The sequence below is a fragment of the Pipra filicauda genome, unplaced genomic scaffold (assembly GCF_003945595.2).
Source record: "Pipra filicauda isolate LSUMZ 115617 unplaced genomic scaffold, ASM394559v2 scaffold99_size2403431_pilon, whole genome shotgun sequence".
Classification (NCBI taxonomy): domain Eukaryota; kingdom Metazoa; phylum Chordata; class Aves; order Passeriformes; family Pipridae; genus Pipra; species Pipra filicauda.
The window spans coordinates 767,292-783,479 of NW_024105197.1; the positions used below are offsets into that span (position 1 = coordinate 767,292).

The window sequence follows — 16,188 nt, forward strand, 5'->3', positions numbered from 1 at the left end:
ACTGCTCTGTTAATGAATAAGAATAGGAACCATTAGCTTATAGTACTTTTTCAGAGTATAGAAATAACTTTGACCTAAATCTGCTATTTCTGGGACCTATCAAAAATTCCCACTGAACTGAACTGTATAACAATTTCCTTTCTCTCCACTTGTAACAAGATGATAATGACAACCTATTTAGGAATCACTGTTCTCCTTCCTCAGGATGGCATATACTCTCCTGCTTGCAGTTGTTCCAGAACAGAAATATTGAATTATAAAACTGCAAAAATTTATTTGTATTCATGTGAGATTCATGAAAAAAAATAATTTATAAATAGAATGAACATTAGTAAGTTTCCTCTTGAATCTCTCTTAATCCATAATTTGGCATTGTGGAGCCTATGTGTTCCACAGTATTTTATAACATCCTTGGTATGCTCATTCTAAAAAGAAAAGAGCTATAAGAATGAAAGACCTCTTGTGTTATATTAGCAATACAAAATAACATAGAATCATAGAATCACAGAATATGTGAGTTGGAAGGGATGCATCAGAATCATGGAGTCCAACTCCTGATCATGTGCAGGACAACCCAAGAATCACACCATGTGCTTGAGAGCATTGTACAAATGCTTCTTGAACTCAGACAGGCTTGGTGCTGTGACCACTTCCCTGTGGAGCCTGTTCCAGCTCTCAGCCACCCCCTGGGTGAAAAACATGTTCCTAAAATCTAACCTAAACTTCTCTTGAGTCAGCTTCAAGCCATTTGCTTGGGTCATGTCACTGGTCATGAGAGTGAAGAGATTAGTACCTGCCCCTCCCATTCCCCTCAAGAGGATGTTGAAGACTGCAATGTCTCCCTCAGTGTCCTCTTCTCCAGAACGAACAAACCAAGTGTCCTCAGCTGGTCCTCATAAGGCCTTCTCTCCAGATTTTTCACCATCCTTGTGTCCTTCCTTTGGATGCTTTCTAGTAACTTAATATCTTTTTTTTATATCGTGGTACCCAAAACTACATGCAATATTCAAGGTGAGGCCACACCAGTGCAGAGCAGAGTGGGACAATCACCTCCCTCAACCAGCTGGCGATGCTTTGCCTGATGTCCCCCAGGACACGGTTGGCCCTCCTGGTTGCCAGGGCACTGCTGACTCATATTCAACTTGCCATCGACCAGGACTCCCAGCTCCCTTTCTACAGAGCTGCTCTCCAGTATCTCATTCCCTAGTCTATACCCACAACCAGAACTGCCCTATCCCAGGTGCAGAATCTGGCACTTTCCCTTGTTAAACTTATATGGTTGATGATTGCTCAACCCTCTGATTTGTTGACGTCTCTCTGCAGGGCCCTTGTGCCCTTGAAGGGAGTTGACAGCCCCTCCCAAATTTAGTGTTGTCTGCAAACATACTTAGTATTCCTTCGAGTCCTGCATCCAAGTTATTAATGAAGATGTTGAAGAGAACTGGGCTGAGGATGGAGACCTGTGGAACCCCACTAGTGACTGGATGCCAGTCTGATGTTACCCCAGTCACTATAACTTTGTACCTGATCTGTGAGCAAGTTGCTCACCCATCATGTAACATGGTTATCAGCTCTGTGTTGGGCATTTTCTTTCAAAAAGCAGTATCCAAAGTTTTACTGAAGTCCAAAAAGATTACAGAAAAAGATTACAGAAAAAATGGAACACATAGCAGGTTGTGAGGAGAAGATGCAGTTTATCTGGTTGATATATCTGTTCTAGGTACAACTGTGTGGCTTCCTCAGAAATATTTCACATGGTTTTCAGAAAATGAAGAATGGGCTATCACTGTAGTAGAAAAGTTCCAAATCACCCACTATTTATTCCTGTCTGGAAGTGTAAGCCCATTCTATATATTTTTTCCTTAAAAAACCCTTTATCTTCAGCAAAAAAAAATGAATGAGAGTAATTTTCATTTCTAGCAATTCATAGGCAATTTTCCTTTTTCTGCCTACTCCATTTCAAAAACCTTAGACAAAACCCTGAGAAATATTATTTTCTCCAAAATCAGTGGTTCATATGGACAGAACAAATGTGATTTAGAGTTATCTTACCTCAAAAATAGAAAAAATAAAGTAGATGTAAAAATCCATGGGAAGAAAGGGCTACAAATGTCGGTATGTCAACTTCAGCTTCACAAAGAATATCCAAATTTAAATCAAGGGCTTACTATAATATAGAGGTCTTATGTGCATATAATGATGTTCTGAGTGTTTGTAAATTCTTTTACCTTAAGACTTTACAGTAAAGATTATTAAACTACAGAACTGAATAAATTTGATTTTTTTGTGTGTTTTCAAATGTCATCAATATCAAATATGCAGAAAAGTATGGCCTCCATTATACTGCTGAAAACTGCAAATATTATGTATGAAACCTGGGCCAGAAGATGTGCTTTGCAAAGTTATTGATCCATAATTCAACGGGAGATCATTCACTTACACGGAAGAGAAAATCCAGGTTTCATGAAAAACCTCCAGAATAATTATTAACAACAATACTCTTGCTGACATTAATTTGGATTTCAATAGTATGACTGAGGTCAGAAGATGGACTGGAATACTGAATCTAAAAAACCTAGAGACATTTAACCATAAGTAACAATATTGACCTCATAAACACGTCAGAAAATTGGGCGGAAAGGACAGTTTAATGGTGGAAATGGACATTTTCGTAACAAAACAGAATTTGCAGAGAAAAGATATGAGAGGTTATCTGTTTTAAGACAAGTGCTTTGTGTTAAAAAAGCCCTCGCATTAAAATCAGAAGAGCAATTTTATAGCATTAAAAAGTACTCCCCACATATCAGATTGGAGGCCTTAGAGTGCACCCGTCTAATGGTTGCTCTTCAGAAGATATTTTCATGTGTTTAACCTCCCTGAAATAGCAATAAAAGCTTGCTTTTCCACTTTCACGTGGTTTGTTTATATCCAACAAGAAGACGGAAAAAGAATAGGTTAGTAAAGAAAGGGAGTAAAGGGGCAGCTGTGTCATTTAGACCCACAGAGGTTAAAAACTATTTAAGTGTACTAGTTTTATATCAGAATAAATGTTTATCACAGATACCATGCTCTACTGGGAAGTGGAAAAGTTATAAAGGAGAAATCCTTTCAGAGTTTTAGTTACTTCAACACTGCTAGTCACCCAGGAACTTTGTAGGAACAAGGTTTTGAAGACTAGAAGAGTATGCTGAGGGTGCATCACTAAACACTTATTCTTCATCCTTCACTAGAGCTAAGTAGGACATCACTTTTGGAAGTGTTATACAGGGTAGCATGGATCTCTGGCCTGACTTAGTATGAAATTTTAGGTTCTTTAAATAACTACCAAGGCTATGTCTCAAAATTGTCACTAGAATGCAAGAGATGACAAAATAAGCCAACAACAACCCAAAAAATGCTTATCCATCTACTGGCAGTTCTGAGTTTGTCATTTTGTACCCAAATGGCTTTCAACCAGATCTATTGATACTGTCTACATGAATCAAAAAACAAAGCTTAAATCTTTCATGGTTGCTGAGAAACTATTTACCTGTCTTGGGATCAATGGAGAAATATGGTTGCCCCTGAAGAATACTGTAAACCACTCTAGCACTGTTTCCATAAGTGGGATCATCAGCATCTGTTGCCTTTACTTGAAGCACATACGCTCCTGCAAAGAAACACAGGTAATCACATTTTTAGCATAGAGCAATGATCAGGGAAATTTCAGGCATATTAGTCTTGTTGCTCATGGATCCTGTTGCAATTGCTGTTCCACTTCCATTAAAAACAAGGTGAGAATAACACAGTTAATTCTTCATCTCCATGTCAGGAACCATCTAGGTGATAACTGAGACATAATGGGGAAGAAAAGTAAATAAGTGCACCATCAGAAGACACTTCTAAACAGTTTATGATGCAAGCATTATTTGCAAAAAACTTTTTACAAAACACATACAGGATGGAGGCTTGGGGAAGCTCAATACTGAATTTTGAAGAAGGAGCATATCCCTCCACTTTGTGAAAAAGTAGACAACTGTGGAAGTAAAATGAAAGTTGCCTCTAAAACAAGCATTTGATCAAGCAGTTCCTGAATTTCCAGTGAAATTAAATGAATCAAACTCTAAACACCATAAAAAGCTACTGCAGTCTCCTAAGGGTGGAATTCATATTTCTACTGTAGAATGAAATTAGGTGTTTAGTTCAGCCAGTTGTCCTCAAAATCCAGACTTGAGTCTCTTTGCCTTACCAGTACAGCTCAGTAGGAAACAGAAGTACTGTGGAAGGAGGACATTGACACTATTTTCAGCCATGGTTATAGACCAGACCTAATGCAGTTTCCTTTGCATTTCAATTTAAAAGGGACCCACAGAGCAAAAGAAATGCACCTGAAGATAGAAAACTCACTGTAAATGGCAATAGTCTGCAGAAACGTCTTGTCCATCGTGGTTGCTAAGCAATTTACTTGCATTTACCCACTGCCCCATAATTAAAATAGTGTTCAAATTATAGTCTTCAGCAAAACGAACAGTCACACAGTTGGGCTTTCCCATAAGCATTGAAGAATTGTTTCCTAAGATCTTCTGTGCCACTGAATGTTGGAATTTTCAGTGCTGATTTGGAGCAAATGAGGGTTGACTACATAAGAAATGGCACAGGGGTGAGGGTAATCCCCACCATTTTTGTTTTAAGAAACATCGTGCATTTGGAGGTCATTTGACATTTTTCGAGAACGCTCATGGAATACCGCAAACACTTCAAGACTGGTACTTTTCTTCAGTGAAAACTGGCAAGTTTCAAAGAATATTCATGATCTGAAATTAACTTTGTTGGACTTGTCAAAGTTTATTTCTGGGAGAGCCTCACTGAGAGATGTTCCATGTGAAAGGTCCTATGACTTAGGCAGGAAAGTAACTGATAGCAAAGGTAACTATTTGGGGAATATTTTTTTCAGTGCCTGCCCCCTAGTCTTATCATATGAGGACTGACATCAGTGCTAAAAGGTTTGGAATTAACATTGTAAAAATATTTGCTGCGTGATGGCAGGTCATATAAGACATCTCCTGTTACAGTTTATTGAACAATAGAGAATTAAAAGGTATTCCAAGAGATATTCTTTCTTTCTTCTGAAGAAAACACAAAAAATATAAGTGTTATTTGACTAACAATCACTTTTTAGAGTTAGTGGGCTGATCATGTTTTTAAGCTGAGGGTAAATTTCATTAAAATTGACTTCTAAAAGAAAGGAAATATTAGCAAATAATAAGTGAATGAATGAATGAAATAAACCACTGAGATGAATTCAGTTATCTAAAGCCCTGAGGTTACTCTTGATTTGCTGAATGAAAGGTGAAGAATGATATGTGTTGGAGAAGACCAAAGTCCAGTCTAACAGTTGTGGAAGTAGTGCCTGTCTGAACACTTGTGTTTTTATATAACACATAACCATAATTGAATATACATTAAATAGGTTAGGCAAGAGCAGCCAGAGGAATACATTTTCTTACTGGAATGACAGACAGAAGACATCTAATAACAATAGAGCATTTGATGGTCTTCATATGTTCCTGTCCATAAGGAATATTTTTATAATAGGATCTCACACTTCCAGTCCTGTCTGCTGCTCCAGATTAAGATTGAGAAGGAAAAGACAGCTTTCAGATTTTCCCCACTTCCCTTGAAAAAACTGTATATCACTGCATGTGCCACATCCAGACTCTTATTGTTGTGGAAGAAAAGGCAAGATCTGGATCAAGTGCATTGACAAAACATTCCACGTCCACTTACTGTGCAGCACAACACTGCTTCCCAGTATACACACAATTGTCTTCCTTCATTGCTACAGTATTTCACTGCCTTTTAAACCTAAAGAGTTCAGTATACTTTTCCCACTGAAAAGCTCCTTTTTAACACAGTTGTTGCCTTTTTTCCTCTTTACCAAATTGTTCCGCCTTCCACTGTGTTCTGATCTTAGGCTGGTAAGTTTTTCTCCTCTCTTGAGCAAAGCACCAGATTCCCAGATGTTCAGGTTTGAACTGGAAATACGTGAGTGAGTGCCCTCTGAAAAGTATGCTGCTACTGCACTGGTTTAGGACAATAGCCTGCATTTTTGCCAAAGAAAGGTGGTGCTGTCACACATTCCCATTTTTCTCCTTGAGCCAGGACTTGTGTTTCTGATGCCACACTGGTTGCTACTTAAGGGACCCGATTTTACTTTGTCTTCTGAGTACTGATTGACAAAATTTTAATTTAGAATTCTACCATGTAGGCATCTACATTCACACCACGCCCCTGCTGTTTGCTTCTCAGTGTGTCCATGTACCAATTATGCACAAGTAGGCATTTGAAACACCACAGGTGAATCCATATCTATGTCTGACTTCTCACACAAAAATGTGACGCTGCAATGTGAAGGAAGCAGACAGTGGCCATCAAACAGCCTGAAAATTCTGCTGATGATTCCTGCACACACTGATCATTAGTTGCCTAAAAATATAAGTTTAGATATTCCTAGGTATGTGCTCCAGGTAATTCAAACTTACTACTCAAAAAGAAGAAATGTTGATTTACAAGCTAAGTTTTATTAAGGCAGACATACAAAGTCATATTTTAGCCTGATAAATAGCAGGCAATGAATATGAAAAATAATCCATTTCGTCTTGACAGCATTTTCAACTGTATTAAGTCTTCTGTCAGATATTTTACAACTAAAAAATAACAGGTAAAGTTTATATTTTTATGAGAGGCCAGACATGTTTGTTTGTTTGGTTTGGTTTGGTTTTTTTTAATAGGCCTCCAGTCATTTACTTACTTAAATGCATAATTATTGTTCTAACTAGGTTTTCTGAAATTGGTTTCTTATCCATTCAGTATTATCAAGCATTGCTCTTTGCATCTAATGAGCTTTCTATTTTATTGCAAAGCATGGAACCAATGTATTTTTTAAAGTAGATTCTCAAAAGTAATTATTTTTTTCCAGGCAATAATACACTACAATAAATCTTTAATGCACAAAGGTAGTGATGGAGGATCACATTAACTATAATTCATGACATTTTAATTAAAATATGCAGTTACTATATGAAGGAAAAATGAACAAAAAAAGATACAATATTTCTTGTTGTTTGGAAACACCTTATACAAGAGTCAACATTTAAAAATACTTACATTCTTAATTTTTGATGTGCAATTAACACATTTTATTTTAGGTATTATAAAATGCAGGAAAAATGAAATATGGGTTTAAGCAGTTATGTTTTAGAAAGAAAAGAAAAATAATGTTAAACTGTTCACACAGCAGAAGAAATGTCATGGAATTTAAAGACTGTATTTTTAAAAAAAAAATAGAGATGATATTGAGGACTACTGTAGCTTGTTCTAATCACAGCAAGCATACTCACCTGAATTTTACTGTGGTTAAGACTAAAGGAGATTCAGAAATAACTGCAAACAGAATGGGTCCCAACCTATAAATCATTGGCCAAACTGACTGAAATAGCACTAAAAGAGATACTTTATATCAGAATAACTGAAGGGAACTCTGAGTTTATACCACAATAGAAATATTTATGAAATACAGATTTGAGATCTAGAACTGTTACCATTTTTTTTCAACTGTCTGTCATTGGTAAAAATGATACTTTGCCAAAATCAAAAGAATCTTTAAAAGAAGAGCAATATTGATGAAATCTCTTTGCATTCAAGAAGCATTAGAGAGAAATGTCAAAATTTTCCAATTTTCTAATACTCCCAGTTTGAGATTTTCATATTGCTTATGAATGACTACTCAAAATTTGTTAAAAAAATTGCTCCAATGTTCAGACCCTCCCAAATTTCAAAACAGAGTATTTAAATTAACAATTTTCTTCCCCTAAATATTTTTCTTATAAAATACTAAAACAGTACTTTTGTACTGTTTTGACCTGGAAATTTTGCCATCACCAAAGGGTAAGTGGGATATCTTGCTGCATGTGGAGCTATTGTTGTCTTTCAAGGAAATCAAGCAGGAAATCTGAGTTCCTTATTTTAGTTTGTTGACCTGAATAGTGTGACCAAGACTACACAAAACTCAGCCAGGTCTGGATAAAACGGCTATTACACTGTAAGGGAAAATGAGATGATTCAAGGCTATGAGAATAATGCAACAGACTTATTTAGACTTGATTCCTGAAAAAAACAATACATAGTCAATAAAATTGCAAGGACAATCTAAAAACGAGATGGAATATGTCACATCTTTCTCACTAAGCTCGGCTTTCACCAGGCCTGCAAATCCCATTAAGTTTGTTGCAAATACCAAAATTCTGTTACGTAGTAGCAATGCATTTTTTTCCACAGAAAGTCAGGGTGAGCTGCTTTGAGGCTTTGAGGAGGCAAGAGAAGGCTGGATGGCAACATTAAATTTTGAGGGTAATTGAAAAAGGAAGGGATTCTGAAATGAGAGCAGGACTTCAGCATGTTGCAAGTGTTCCACAAGCTCTGGCTGGATCCTCTCTCCGCTCCACGGAGACCAGAAGTTCAATCAGAGTATGTGACTCAGCCAAATTTTTAATATCTTCAGTAAAAGAAATCCCCCAACTTCTTTGGATGCTCCTGTCTTTGGGATCCTGTGAAGCAGATTCCTGAACAAGTTCAAGTCTTCCCTTTTGAAATCCAAGGCTGTAATTTTGCCATTTGTTTTGTTCATCTTTTTCCTGTCTTTTGTTAGTAGGAAATGAGTATGTGACCTTGTATGTGAATTTTCATAGAATTACTTTTTATAACAGACTACAAAGGTAGTCTGTTACAGCTGTTGCAGCTGTAGTCTGTTGCAGCTACTTCATGGTGAGTAAAGACATGATTTTCTTGCAGAGTTAGAAGAGCTGTCATCATCTTGTTGTACAACCTCTCCCCTCCCACATGTATGATTTAGTGGTTTTTGTCACTCTGCTATGAGATGTTAGTACCTAGTACTTTTGAAAGAAATCAGATGATTGTGGAAATATTTTTATATGGCCAGGAGGAAGGAAGAACACAGCTGCAGGCACAGAAACTCACTACTTTGCACAATATTATTCCTAAACAGTCCCAAAAATAGCACCTTAGCAACCCAAACAGTATCCATCTTCTTTCCAAAATTCAAGTAAAAACCTAATCAACACATATCATACTTGTGGTTTCTTTTCTTTCTTTTTTTTTTTTTTTTTTTTTTTTTTTAGGTTAAAAAAAAGAGGAAGAGCGAATTTATGACTCACTGCAGCACTACATTGCAATTCAGATCAGGAGATCCTCTGTCTCAATAAATATTTCCCTGACCTGCCACTAGCAGTTTTAGCAAAGCTACAGTACCAGGAGGACATACACATCCGTAAAGAGAGTTGCTGACATTGCCCTTTTGGGGCTTATCTTTTATAGAAAAAATTACTGATAATAAGTTTTGAAGATATACTCCTGAAGCTGACTCCCACAAAAGTAATGTGAGAAAGGCATATTTTACTCAGAAAAGTCGGTTTCCAGTTTATGTATTCATGGCTGTGCAGCCTTGATAATAACACGAGCTTGCTGGCTCCATCAATATCTTGAATACTAGACACAATCAGGCAAGAATGCTTTTCTCCTGTTTTGCATTCCAGACATCACCCTGAACACATATATATATTTCTCTCAGCTGTCAGAAGCAGCCATGTCCACAGAAGCAATACTACCATTCCCTGTTGTAATTGATGAAGAATGGCAGTCTTTCGCTAATAGTTTTGCTGTGCTAGTAGCTAAAAGCAGCTGTTATAAGTCTCAGCATTTAGTGCATAATCAAGCATATTTCTAGTATCTCTGGAATAACATTTGATTTACATTGGCAACAATCCAGGGAGTATGAAAGCTGGCTTTCTTTTTTCTCCTGGTCATCCCTGTCTCCCATCTCCCTCATGGATGACGAGGGTAAAGAGGGCAAACCTACTGCTGTGGGGGTTTTAGCTAATTATTTAGCCTAGAAATCAACAAGACAATTATTTTTTTTTTATCCTCATCTGTTGGGGTCAGCCAGAGTTAAGCCATTAAGGGGAATACAATCCAGCTAAGCTAATAATGAATCTGTTATTCATTTAATATTTATTTAATTTTTTATTAATTTAAGCTATTCATTTATTTATGAAGACATTCAGCTGCTTACACAGTCTCAAGGCTGTGATAATGTTTGCAGAGGTTACACTTCTGAAGAAAACGAGGAGCTTGAAATAGCAGCTAATAGTCTATACCCAATATGCACATAAAGGAGTGACCTGGTAAAGTAACTGCTGGAAATAATGCATAAGGGGAACAGCACAGGAACCAATTAGTAAACACTAAGCTTAATATCTATCCATTTGAGAAATACACCTCTTGAGAGTGATTTTTCCTTTCCATTTTCAAGTCTGTGGATTGTTTTCCTCTTACTAATACGACAGAAGTTCCTCTCACATATATGAAATGTAACAAACAGAAAAATTTAGCTTTGACTTCTGCTTTTATTATCTTGACAACCTGACAGGTTTTAAGGCCATGACTCAACAGAGACCACTTTGCCATTATGACTTCATGACTAGGATACCAGCTGTGCTGGATAAAACCTCTGCTGTACATGTTTCTATGCTAATAAAAGCATGCTTTTGCTGCCTTAGTTTATATTTTGCAGGGAGGTGGTCTAAATGTATTAGAAGACATAGATCCTTCTAGTGCCAGATGAATTATTAGGAAAAGAAGAATTTTTAAGCAATCCAGGAAACGACATTCACTTTTCTCATGGAAGAGCTTCTGGAGATTCTTAAGGACTTGAAATTGTGACACTCCTCCTGATAAGCCCCACTCCTCCTCCCTCCTCCTCCCAAAAATAAAAGAAAGCACGCCAAAAATGATAGACATCACATAAAGAACTCAGGAGAAAGCATGTCACAGTGTACTTCCATTATCATGCAGTTTGAAGTTTTCATGAGCTGGAGTTTCATACATCAATTCTTCAAATGTCAGATAATTTATTCAGAATGTACCAATAAGAAAACTTGAGCTTTACACAGGATACAAGGAAAAAAAGTAGTGTGAAATAAATGTCATTCATACTGAATGTCAGGTAAAGGGGCCTATTTTTGAATCCCAGAAGATGTTCTGATGTTATATGGAAGCTGGTATATTTCACTGTTTTTTATTGGACCTGAATAGAAATAATTTAATTCTATGTTCTCCTGGGTATCTTTAGCTGAGCAAATTTATTTCTACACCAGAATTTGGTGAAAAAAATCTTTGTAGTTTTGAATGAAAGAAAGAATTTTATCAGGACTTTTTTTTCCAATTATATATCATGAACTTAGGATCAAATTTTGGTAACCAAATTTCATATTTATCTGGTAAGATTTCAAGGAAAGAGATTTGGAGAGATTGATGACTGAGCACTTTTAAGGTTTGTTTTGCCTGCATCACGTCTCTTCCTACCTACTTAAAGTGTGGCTAAATCTCTCAAGGAGGATGCAGAGTAGCTTTCATGAACATTTTTTTTCCTGTGCTTTTTTCATATTTACCTCTTTTCTCCTACTCAACATCTACAAATATCCCGAAGGTAAACTTAAATTAGAAAGAGGCATGATAATGTGCAAAAAGAACCTCAGAACACATCAGTGACTTCTACAGAGTCTAGTATGCAATGAAATTCTCTATGAAAGATGCTGACTTTAATTATTGAATCGGAATATTGCTTTGAAAACTTTCCTGCTACTTGAAGATCAAAGCACTGAAGAATCCATAGAATTTTACTCTATACATTTGGATTAAAATTTAAAATGTAATCTGATTCATTCAGTGACTTAATTCATAATGTCAATACTATTCTATATAGCTGTCTACATCAACATCCAACTACACTAACCTTCTGTGATGATAGGAGACAGCAACTCCACATACCCATAGTAGGGGTGTGACTATAGGGACTTCAGAATTTGGAATAATATGGATGTCCTTAGACTTGACAAAAGGTTCCCCTTTTGCAAACTCATCTGCAAAAGTAAGAAACATGGCAAAAGAGGTATTTTTCCTTAAAGTAACATCAGGCACAGCCTCCATCACAAAGGGTATTTCGGAAAAAGATGGAAGAAATCCAGCATTTGAAAACACTCAGGATAACATACCCCTATGTAAGTCCTAGTCTGATTCCTACTAGTGACTGATTTAAACCCTGAAACATATCTTTTCCAAATATCTCTTACCTTTCACCACAATTACTGGCAAATTATTCCTAAAATAAAGGAATTAATTTTTCTTTCTACAGGAGCAGTGCGAGAAGTAACGAACTGAAGTGAGACAGAGATTTTTGATGGATGAATAGCAACAGCTTTCACAGGGTTGACTGTGGTGACTCCTCCTCAGCTGGGCTTTCTGTTCCCTCTCAGAAACCCCATCCATGTTGTAGGAATGACTCACCGACTTATAAAGGTAATAATTCACATCAATTTAGTGGACTTTGTTCCCACTCTCTCTCTCAAGCTTCTGCTGCAAGGATGATTCAGCTGCATGTGCAAACAGCTGGCAACAGAAAACCATGCAGGCATTCAGCTTAAAAGTGGACAGACTTCAAACAAAGCCCTCATGTTAATGGTAAGCACATAATTTTACTTTATTATTTTACTAGAGGGCTTGTAGTGTCACTATCTTTAGAACTTCTTGAGAACAGATTATACATCCATTATGAATGATATATATGAGGTGATCCTCATGGAAATTTATTAAGTGAATCTGAGATCCCTTCTGACCCTAGTTTTGTGATTCCGTGCACTGTATAAACAGACTTCCCTCCTGTCGGAGAAATACTACATCCTTGCTCTTATGGCTATGATAGAAGTCCCTCCATATTATCACTTTAATTTGGTTCAGGAATGCACTGTTGAAGCGGAGTTTTCAATTGCCCCCACTACACTCTTTCAGTGTGCAAACTGGATTATTTTGGTTAAAGATAAGTTGGAGGGTAGGTGTGCATTTGATGCAACACAGCTGTTAATAGATTGCCAAGTTCTCAGCATTCACCGTTTCATCACTCAGATCTTTTTCTATTGCATCATGCTACTGCCTAGTATGACATAGGTAGCACTCGGTACAGTAGCAGGAGTAGTACTTGTCCCTCCCTTTTCAGAGCCTTTAGATACCATAACAGTACATAAGTATCATTATTATTTTACATAACGAACAGTTGCAACTTAATTAGCAAAAGCTACAAAATTTCAACCGAAGATGGAAAATGTTTTGGTAATACAACTATACATATTTAGCTAACTTCATAGCACTGAAAAGAGAATATTTTAGTGATTAAGAGAGAGAAGAAATTCAAACCACAAGGTCGTATTATGCATACGGAAGTTTTAAATATACACTTAAAATTAGTTGTGAGCATGAGTCTCCAGTCTCAAATCTTATATTAGTGTAACAACTTCTTTCTTTTCATGTGTTTGCATTAGTTTTTGATTTTTTTCTAAAATTGTATTATAACCCAGTCTGTTTTTTTATTCATCTGAACGATAAATCCAATTTTGTGTTTACCTCATAATTTGGGTTAGTATAATGATTACAGTCTTAGTAAACAAAACCTCAAGCTTCCTTCTCAGCAGGCAAATTTCTGGAGTGTGTGCTGCCGGACTAGGGACTTACAACCAGTTTTCTTTGGAAAAGTCCAGTGAGTCAAAGAAATCTTCAGCATTTCACTGGAGGAATGCACTTCCCAACATAACTGTAGGGATGTTCTTTGCCAAAATGTCACAGAAACATTCTTTTCACTCTTTTCTGCCTTACTAAGCATCTCTCTGTTTCAAGATACTGCATACAGAGTTTTTCTCAGCATAAGGAAAAATTGAACCAGAAAATCAGGCATATCTTGTCCTGTTCTTACTTCAATACCAGACTGTTGGGCAACAAAGTGTTTCTTAGGTTGTCCATGGTAAAGTAGAAACAGGAACCTTCACACTTGCAGAGGTAGATGCTGTTCTAAGACTAATGTGCAGTGATTTTTGGTGCTTTGTAGTGTGGTGATAATAGAGACGTCTTCTGTTATATCACTGGTCATGACAATAATATACATAATTTGGAAGCACAGCATTAGACAGAACAAAGTATAAAGAAATATATAATATTTTTCAAATTCCTTAAAGTCATACCTTTGAAAGAATTGTGGACTACAGTCAAATGACAATCTCAAGAGATGAGAGAATTACAAAATATTGCTTATTTTGGACAATATTTTGTGATATTTTAGAAGGTATCCTGTAACTTTTAGCTGTGCAAATACCCAATTTTCTTTGTGTTTATTTTCTTTGTTAAAAAAATGAAAGATAGTATGGCTTTTTAAACAAAGAAAAAGAAAAAAACTCAAGCAAAAATGTGATTTTAAGTTAATTTAAAGCATAACAATACATGCAAAACATTTTGGTTTTGAGCATGGTAAATGGGCAAGAGCAGGAAGGCTTTCATTTCATTAGGAGTAGAAGACAGTGAGGTATGCTATGGGAGTTCTCAATTCAAATGCCTTTTTTTACATGAGGAAGTTCAAATTTGTACTGCTCACCTTTCTGGATAACTTCATACATGTCACTGCTTATATATTTTCATTTAGATTATATGCCTGTTTTCTAAGACAGCTTCCTGACTCTCATGCAATGTTACTCTTTCTTTCATTTTTCTTTTTACTTCTTAGTTTCTTCTACATAAATTGTACTATTGTGTTAAAACCTTTCCTAGAACATTTTTAGGTATGTATAATCAGCTAACTGGCAAAGAGTTTCAAGATATCTTGAATTGAGCTTTTAAGTAAGTGAACTCTTCAGTAACACAAAAAAAGTCTTCAGGAATACTCCTGCCCTTTTTGACTCAGTTTTAATCTCTTAAGAGAGATTCAAGGCAGTGTTGTGATTCCAGTATAAACTATTACTGTTGCAAGTAAGAAATGTGATGGGGAACATGGTGAGGAAGGAGGTTTGAAGTATGGGACAAAATACCCTCCTCTTCTGTTTAGAGAAGACTATTACTCTAAGATTACTCTATTTTAAAATAAGTATTGTTTTCATCAGTGTGTCCTAATTGTGGGTACTGAAGTTTTATTGCTTAATTTCAGGCACTCTAGATTTCAGTCTCAACACTCTAAAGGTTAGTGTACCTGCCCATCCTAAAATACATGCAGTGTTCAATTAAATTTTCATTCATCTGTTATCTACAAATAAATGCCTAAATCCTCATGAGATAGTCTGTGTTATTGATTGCATGGGTTGTGTCTGCAAAACTTCTAACTGCAATGATGCCAGAGCTGATTAAGAGCTAGCTAGCAGTCCTGGAGTTACTCTTGGTGATATTAAAGGCTGTATTCACGTATATGCCACTCTTCACTGTGTGTCAGAGGTAAGCCCAGACCTCCACTCTCAACAAAAGTTCTTCTTTTTACTATGACTGGCAAACGAAACTGTGCTCATAGTTAGTCAAAAAGCGTATCTTCTGGTAAAGTGTAATTACACTCCTTATCTTTTACCCAATTAAGAATATTTCAGCTCATGTTATTCTGCATTTCCCATTGTAACGCCCTGTTTGGGAAGGGTGAGATCCAGTTCATTCTAAAATTAACAGCAAGGCTCTCATTGCCTTGGATAGCAAAGGACCATATGTTTAGACACCCCTGTTATTTTGAAATCTGAAATCTGTCTAACTCTATCACTCTAGAAAAAACCAGATATTTCCCATCAGGTTGAAAATTATCCAGAGAAAATGGATAAAAATTAAAATTTTCAAACTTGATTTTGTGAACTATCAATTGGTTTTGAGCAGCCTTTCTGGTGGAAATAATATCTCGAAGCATTGCTTGAATGATTCTGCAAACATTCCTTTCTTCAAATCACTAACTATGCAGACTATGCATTCTGTATCCAAAATATGTGATTGAACATATTAAAATTAAAAATATATATTAAAATACAAAACCTTCTGTCACCTATCACAGCTACATCTTATTTTAATGCACACAAGAAATAAAAAATATTTTGGTGCCTTTTGCAAAGTGATATGCCTTTGAGAACTAACATTTAACATCTTTTTAAGAAGGTCTGTTTGAATTCTAAAGAATTTCAGAAGATTTTATGTGTGTTTTCTTATTACAGGAACCATTCATCTAACTTACTAGATCAGCTTGAAGATTTTCAGCACTTACAAAAACATGGAAGTCAAAGTTTTTTTACCTAATTC

The 16,188-nt window shown here is 36.2% G+C and overlaps 1 protein-coding gene across 3 annotated transcripts in view; it reads right to left on the reverse strand.

Moving 5' to 3' along the window:
- LOC113997535 (cadherin-12) overlaps positions 1-16,188 on the reverse strand; it is a 347,586-nt gene that overhangs the window by 67,566 nt on the left and 263,832 nt on the right. For all 3 annotated transcript variants that reach the window (XM_039378099.1, XM_027739466.2, XM_039378100.1), the window contains one exon: positions 3,530-3,649. In XM_039378099.1, coding sequence (XP_039234033.1) covers positions 3,530-3,649 — 120 coding nt within the window. The remainder of the gene's footprint in view (positions 1-3,529; positions 3,650-16,188) is intronic.